Below are 8349 nucleotides of genomic sequence, written 5' to 3' on the forward strand. Positions count from 1 at the left end.
ATATCATGTAAAGCAAATCACCATAAGAAATGGGAAATAAGAGCTAATGGAATATAGACAGCATCATCAGAAAAATGTAAAAAAAATCATCATTTTCACAGATGCATTTTTTTCATCACCCAAAGAGATGATTAAGACGAGGTTATCATTAAATGTGAAGGACAATCCTATAAAGGCACTTGAACATGGGTTTTAGGCGGGGCTCTCTTTTTCTCTGCCAATTTGGCTTAATTATCTCCTGTGACACTGGCCCCTAGTTTCCTTATTTGAGAAATTCAGTGGCAGGTCCAGATGACCTCTCAAGTCCTGCCCAGCTCCCATATTTGAGGATATGAAATACGGGAGAACCGTGTCCCATTTCACTGTTCATATGCACGGGGAAGCAGTGTTCACTGGGGTGAGGGATGCCAGTGCTTTCTGGGGTCACACGGTCCTTACTCCAAATCCCGTTTCTGTTCTCTGTTAGCTGTGTGACCGCAGGCCAGTTACCTGTCCACGCCTCAGCTGTCCCATGTGTAAAATGTTGCTGGTACGGCCTACTTCAGCACTGTGAGGACTCTGTGGATAATTACGTACAGCTCCAGTCTAGTGCCCGGTGCACTGAAGTAAACAGCTGTGAATACTAATAGGTTAAAGTGAAAAAAAAAATGTTTAAAACTTCACGTATGTTACAGGATAGCCAAGTTATGGATAGACATGCCCAGGGCACATGCACACAATAAACGTTTGGTGAAAAAACGAATGATGGCTTCACCTTATATGAGAGATCAGTTCATTTCAGCCAAGAGAATAACCTAAACGGGGAAAATTTTAAAGCCAGGGATACGTCTCCTAAAAGCCCGTCGTCTTCTTGAATTTACTAACATCAGGCTCAGCTGCCACAGAGAAAATCTGCACAAGCCCAGATACTGGATGAAGGGGGTGCCTTGTATATCAGTCACTCCATTAAAGATGATTTCATTTTAATCGCTTTTAAATAGATCTGTGGCTTGTGGCTACACCAGCTTCCTGTCTGAGAAAGGCTCACCTGCAAAAACGGGCCAGGGCCTATTCATAACATTTAACAGTGCATCTATTGAAACTGTCTAAATGCTTTATTTTTGCAGGTTTATTTGATTTTGAATTTTTTCCCTTCTCTTGTCTATTGTCACTCCTGGCCTGTGAGCTCCTTGCCGGTAGCAACTGGGACTCTTTTCATCTCGATATCTAATTAATCCTTTAGTACACAGAGGCTGGGTGAAAGAGAAGTGTTAACAGTGTTCCAGAGCTGACAACGGAACTAAGAAGGGCCAGGTCACTGAAGTCTTGCCAGCTGTCTTAGGTTTGGAAATAAGGAAATGGCCTCTGTAATCCTGAAAGCAGGAAAATGTATTTTCGAGAAGCTAGTACCAGGTAAGGACTAGGAAGCTTTCTGAGTGAGGACGTTTAGGACCTTTAGGCCTGTCTGTAGGAAGCAGCTACTGACCCACAGTTGGACAGGCTGTGATCCCCTAGGTCAGGGCCTTTCCCTGCCTGAAGTAGCCAGAACCCCTTTGCCTCTTACAAAAAATAAAATCCTGGCCATTAAGAGAGCTTGTGGGTTCAGAAAGGCAAGAATGGGGAAAAAGGATAGGAAAGTCGAAACTCCAGCCACTTTCTCCCTGTCACCTACGGCCTTCCATGCAGCCCCCTGCCCTCACCTAGACCCAGCAGGTCGCTCTGGGATGAACAAGGATGATTTGCGGATCCTCTCTGTCAAGCCTGGTCCCACCCCGCCTCCATGAGACGCGTTCTTATGGAGACACCACTGGAACACACTTGAACGTACTCCACCCTGGAAGGTGGGTCCCTCTAGAATTCAGTACCTGGCTGAACTCTTCACTGATGCCACTGAAGCAGATGGTGTGTAACCTCCTGGGAGGCCCAGGCCCATGTTGTCATCTTTGCACTCTCAGCACCTACAACAGTGACTGGCAACTAATATGTTCCGTTAATCTCACCAACAAGCAGAGCAGTAACTGTGAAGTTTTGGCACCTGAGGCATTTGTTACAAATGCACATTCTACCCCAGAGGTCTGATGGAGCAGGTCTGGGGCAGGGACAGGAGCCTGTATTTTTTTACGCTGACTGGGCGGAGCTAAGTCCTGATGGGGTGGGGTCGGTGGGCGATGTAGTGAGGGCCCACCTCTGCGATTCAAAACATGAGAGCACAAACACTCACTAGGTACCTCCTCTGCACACCAAGGCGCACTCCGGGAGCAGACACGAGGCAGTTATGTGTCTCGTGGTCATGAGCGAGGGAGGAGGAATTAACGATCCTTAATACAAATACAGGCTATGAAGATGTGGCAGGACCACAAAGGAGGTGGGCTTAATCATGCCTGGGCCAAGCGCTTTGAAGGACAATTATAGACGTGGCAACTCAAGAAGGCCTCGAAGGATGTGTGGCAGCTTCTTTGGTAGACGAAGGGGAGGAGGGCAACCCGAGCAGAAGGAACTTCACAAGACAAACCTCAGAGGCTGGCAAGTCCATGGTTTATCCAACAGAAGGGCCAGGCATTTGCTGTTGTTACCAGAGAGAATGGGCCAACTGAGCGGTATAATGGAGTTGGGGAGACATAGGTGATGAAGCTGAAAAGGAGGTGGGTTTCAGATTAAAAAGAGCAATACAGAAGTTTCTACCACAAAAGTCAGTCAGAGCTGCTGGTAAAGGTAGGGGTGCAGACCCACAATTCCACCTGGCTGGAGCACACAACCCCATAACACAGGCACCCTTAGGTGGTGAGAGACAGAGTCAAAAAAATGCACTGCCGTGGCAGAAGAGAGGGGCAGGGGAGTTTTGGAACGACGAGACCAGGCGTAGTGTAGAAGGCTAAGCTGTGAGCCCAGGTCGGGGAGGCCTGGGGAGAGACAAGCTTGGGAGCAGGACGCTAGAGAGTGTGACAGGAGCTGGAGGGGCCCAGGATGTGCAGAGGGAGGGACACGGAGAGGACGGGACGGCTTAGCCTTGGAGCAACGTCAAGTACAGAGCTGGACGGGGAAGGGTACGTGAGACAGAAGGGGACTCCAGGTAGGATGGTGGTGGTGTTGACCGTAACCGGGTAGGTGATGTGTGTCCAGAACTCAGGAGAGGGGTCAGGGCTAGGATGCAGATTTGCAACTGATAATTAGAGTAAAATCAGCCGCCACAGAAGGGAAAGTCACTGTGGGTAGAATTCAAGAGCCCCCTAAATATTTAGTGTGGGCTGAGCTGTCCTAGGCTCTGATCTAGGAGCTGAGGACAGAGTGGCGGGGAAAAGAACCCTGGGAAGTGTACATTCTGGTGAGAGAAGACAGACGAACAGTGCTAACCCTACAGAGACAACAAAGCAGGAGCAGGGCCTCGGGGAATGTGTCAGGAGATGCGGGTCATTTTCTATCAATGGTCAGGGAAGGTCTCGCTGAGACGATGACATTCAAGCAGAGACTGGAAGTAAGGGAAGCGCAGACCTAGCAGATGACTGAGGGAAGAGCATCCCAGGAGGAAGGACCCCCAGTGGCAAAGGCCCATGCTTAGGATGATGGAGAAAGAGCAAGGGGTCCACCAAGCCAGAAGGGCATGTGCAGTAGGGAGAGTGACAGAGAAACAGCAGGAGAAAGGTGTACCAGGCGGGGGCAGGACATGCTGCAGAGTCTCACGGGCCACGATAAGCACTCTGGCTTTTGCTCGCAGAGGACCCGGGAGCAGAGAAGTGACATGTTTGAACTGTGGTATTTCAAGGGACCGCTCTGGCTGCTGTGATGGGAATGAACTGTATGGGGCAAGAGCAGAAGCAGGGAGAGCAGTTAGGATGCTCTTGCCTTCATCCAGGTGACAGATGTGGTGTGGTCCAGGGTCTGGGATGCAAGTGGTGAGAATACATTGGATGCTAGATGCATTTTGAGCGTAGAATCAATAGCATTTGTTGTTAACGGATGTACCAGGAGGAAGAAGGATGGGGAAGGGGATAGAAAAGGGGGGGAGGTAAGGAGGAAGAGGAAGAGAATCACAGATGACTCCAAGATTTGGGGGGGGGGGCGATGAACAACTGGAAGGATGGGGTGGCTGTAAACTGCTCTGGTCTGAGATGACACAGACGAAGGAGACAAGGTGGGGAGGGCAGCCGAGGAAGTGGTTTGGCACGTGTTGAGTAAGGATGTGTATTAGACATCCACATGGAGACGGAGAGGAGGAGCTGGATGCGTGAGTGCAAGGTTTTGGGAATCACCAGTGTACAGACGCAGCTGAAAGCCTTGTGACTGGATGAGATCACTGGTGTGGCTGGGAACAAGAGAAGAGGCCTGAGCACTGAGCCCATGGATAAAACTTAAGAGGACAGGGGAGGGTCATCATGAGATGAAAACAAAGCAGTCAGAGGCACACAAACAAGAGTGGCCTCCAAGAATCAAGACAGGTCCGAGTTTTACACAGCCAGAAAACGGGAGGAAAACTCTTCCTCCTACACCCCCAGCCAAAATTATCCCCCAGATGTTTGAATCCTTAGCCATAAAGTCTAATTAAATACAAAACAACAAATAAAGACTTACTGGAGTTTACTACTGAAACTGCAAATAACTCTACTGGGGGGACTCTCAAATTCATCCATGACGGAAATAAATTAGGATGCTGGCTTCCTCACACTGAATTCAGACAAGTTGCTCTGGGGAACCACTGATGGGCGAACGGGTGGTAATTAGGGAGCACTGGATAATAATTTTAGTAGTTAGCATTTACACGTATTCTATGCTAGGACACTTGTTGGTATTTTACATTCATAGCGCTCATGTAGCCCTCAGAATATCCTATGATTATTTATTCCCATTTCACAAACCATGCAAGTGAGGCCTAGTGAGGCTAGAACATTTGTTCACCGTCACAGAGTAGGCTGGAAGGTAGGACAGGCCAAGAGGCAGGTGCCAAAGACTTTCAAGTAGCAGGAGACCTTTGGATGGTGTGGTTCTCAAGACTGACGTCATCGGCGGCAGACAGCAGCTACCTGAGGTGAAGGCTGCCCTTGGAGGGCTCTCCTGAGAGCCTTACCACCCTCTCTACAATCTTGTTTCTCTGGGGGGGAAAAAAGATACAAGGGAACTTCTAGAACACAATGTGCTCACAACTCCGAGGGAAAGAGGGGCACCCTGCATCTCCAGAGAAGTGGAGAAAGTTCAATAGTAGCTATGGGATGACGGGTCAGGCAAAATGAACTCATATGTGCAATGCTGGAGCTAAATATTATTTCTAAATTAATACAGCCACTTCTGTTGAAGATTTGGACATGGTGGCAGTAACATGTTTCATTTGATTACTGGCTTTCAGAGAACAAAAATGTGCAAACACACAGTAGGAAGGCTATAGTCTGTCTTCACTGGAGTTACCGTGGTTTTCACTTAAAAGATATTAGATATTCTTTAAAAGTTGTGTTAAGATATATTTACAACACAGGGAATAGAGTCAAGATTTTATAATAACTATAAATGGAGTATAACCTTTAAAAATTATGAATCACTATATTGTACACCGTGTAACTTACATAATATTGTACATCAACTATGCTTCCAAAAAAAAAGGTACCAGATATTCTTTAAAAGTTGTGTTGCTATATAGTATTAGTATCTTAGACCATTCTTAAAAATGTTGTACCTGTAAGGAGACTAATTTTTGACCTGTTTATAAACACATTCTGTTGATACTGTTTCCAGCAGCCCACCAGTATCCAATGGTCCAGAGGTCCAGATTTAACATCTTGAAAACAGATACCAGGTAATAGCAATTACAACACACCTTTGAAAACAAAGACACACATGATTTCATTCTGCTACAATTTGCCAAAACCATTCTTGTTTTGACAGTAAAACGCTCTTAGCATCTCATAACGAAAGTGAAAATATTAAAAATAAAAAAAACCCAACAGACTCACTGTATCTTACCCACCCCCAACTTCTCTGTGTCCCCAGAAAAGACAATGACTCCAAGTGCCAGTTCTTGTATCGGTGCTAATTCCAACAGGAAGAAAGGAATGAGCTTGTCTCCCTAAGAAAAGATAAATACCACTTTTTAAAATTCTTGCAGGTATTTTACGCAAGGCTTTTAAAAACCAGATTTGCGGGCTTCCCTGGTGGCGCAGTGGTTGAGAGTACGCCTGCCGGTGCAGGGAACACAGGTTCGTGCCCAGGTCCAGGAGGATCCCACATGCCGCGGAGCGGCTGGGCCCGTGAGCCATGGCCGCTGAGCCTGTGCGTCCGGAGCCTGTGCTCCGCAACGGCAGAGGCCACAACAGTGAGAAGCCCGTGTAAGGAAAAAAAAAAAAAAAAAAAAAAAACCACAAAAAACCAAAAAAAACCCCAAAACAAACAAACAAAAAACAGATTTGCGTCTACTGAGTAAATTTCACAGCAAACGGACACACCCATGCCTCCCTAACAATTAACCATTGAGTTACAGTGTCATCAAAAGTTCCATAAGCTCTTGGGACAACCTTGAAGTGTCATCCTTGGGCACCGGCTGGGTGACAGATACTACGAAGGGACTTTGCAATTCATCCATTTATTCATCTGTCAAAAATTTCTTGCACTCCTACTAGGTGCCAAACACAAGTTCCTGCTCACTGGCCCGTAACAGAGGGGGAAATGTTGAGGGATTGAGACAGATGGAAAAACAGTTTCCTACACAGCACAACTCAGTAGCATTATGAACTTTATGAAGAAAAACAGGGAGGACATGAGTGAAGGGAGGGAGGAGGGCTGCTAACTTAGATGCGGCAGTCATGTAGGCATTTCTGAGAAGGTACCTGAGCTGTCCCCTGAGAAAGCTATAATTGGCCCCACTTTACCAACAAGGTGAGGCATGGCTCACCACTGAATCCCCAGCGCCTAGCAGGCGTGTGGGTCCACGGTAAGTGCTCAAGAAACAGCCGCCCAGTGGATGAGAAAGAATTCAAAGGCTGCATCGGTGGACGGGGGTAGGCGCCCGCTGTGCCACGGTAATACCACCTCCGCACAGTTCCCAGGGGGCTGGTCGACTTTCCCAAGTGCTGTCACGGCGAGGGTCGTGTCCCGAGTTCCCCAAGAGCCCCGTGGGGGTGACCAGGACAGCATCACTCGCTTCACTTTACAGCGAGGACCGATCACCCCCGCCAGGCCCAGCATCTCCCACTGCCCAGCCAGGATACCCGCCCGCCGGCGTTTCTTCTACGGAAGGAAAGAAAGAGGAAAAGTGCTGCCGAAACTTTGGCGACTGCGTGTTTTCTCTCCCGGCCGTGAGGCGAGGCCGCCCGACAGCCGCTCGCGTCGGCCCAAAACCCTCGGCTTCCGAGCCGGCTCTGCGCGAGCTCGCGCGGCGGGGCCGGCGCCCGGGGCCCGGGGCTGGGGGCCGGGCCGCCCGAGCTCACCCGGCGCGGGGCGGGGGAGGTGGGCCCCGAGACAAAGCGGCGGCGCAGGCCCGGCGGGCGCACGGCGGCGGTGGCGAGCCCCGCGACCCACTCACCTGTCGAGCCAGAAGGTCCAGGGCGAGTGCAGCGGGATCCCACCCGGCTCGGGCCGCAGCTCCGAGAGCTGCTGCAGGCCCAGCGGCGGCGCGGTGGCGGTGGCGGCGGCGGCGCCGGCGGCGGCGGCGGCGGCGGCGGCGGCGCGGGGCCCCGGCGGTGCCCGGGCCCCGGAGGGGGGCGCGGCGGCCGGGGGCAACGCCATTTTCTCCGCCCCGCCTGCGAGACCGGCGGACGCACGGACCGCGGGGCGAGCAGCGGCTGAGTCACCCAGGCCCCCGCCCGCCCCGCCGCGGCCGCCCCGCCCCGCCCCGCGCGCGCCCCGCCCTGGCCCGGCCCTTCGCCCGCCCGGCCTTGGAGCCGCGCCGCCGGGCCGCCCGGGGCCGCCGAACAAAAGCACTGCCCACGCGAGTGGGGGGCCGATTCGGCGCAGGCACCGACCCAGCGTGCGGGGACTGACGGACTCGCGGGTCTGGGGGAGGGCAGAGCAGCGGCGGGGACGGATTCCAGGCTACAGGGGTGGGAGGAACAGAGGAAGGGTCAAGCGGTGGCTTCTGCAGCCAGACAGGCGGTGAGCAAGACGTATGGGTGGGCTACAGAAAGATGGAGGGATGGAGGGATGGATGGTCCAGTGGATGGAGTCTCAGACCCACATGGTGGGAGGGGAGGAGGGGTGGACAGACATACCAGCAGTCTGAAGGATGGGTGGGAAAGCTGGCAGATGGTAGGAGGAGGGGTGGAGGGATGGAAGGGCAGATGGAAGCACAGTTGGATGTGAGAGACAGATGCCCGGGGAACCGCTGGCCAAATGAATAGAGACTGGAGTGCCCAAGAGTGCAGAAAGAAAGGGTCAGACAGAACCAGGACCACT

At 51.4% G+C, this 8349-nt stretch overlaps 1 protein-coding gene across 1 annotated transcript in view; it reads right to left on the bottom strand.

The window, feature by feature from the left end:
- Positions 1 to 7724, bottom strand: part of EIF4E3 (eukaryotic translation initiation factor 4E family member 3) — a 38941-nt gene extending 31217 nt beyond the window's left edge. The window contains exon 1 of the mRNA XM_019947597.3: positions 7481 to 7724. Coding sequence (XP_019803156.2) covers positions 7481 to 7683 — 203 coding nt within the window. The 5' untranslated portion in view covers positions 7684 to 7724. The remainder of the gene's footprint in view (positions 1 to 7480) is intronic.
- Between the last annotated feature and the right edge of the window lie 625 nt (positions 7725 to 8349).

The sequence above is a fragment of the Tursiops truncatus genome, chromosome 10, assembly GCF_011762595.2.
Source record: "Tursiops truncatus isolate mTurTru1 chromosome 10, mTurTru1.mat.Y, whole genome shotgun sequence".
In the NCBI taxonomy this organism is placed as follows: Eukaryota; Metazoa; Chordata; class Mammalia; order Artiodactyla; family Delphinidae; genus Tursiops; species Tursiops truncatus.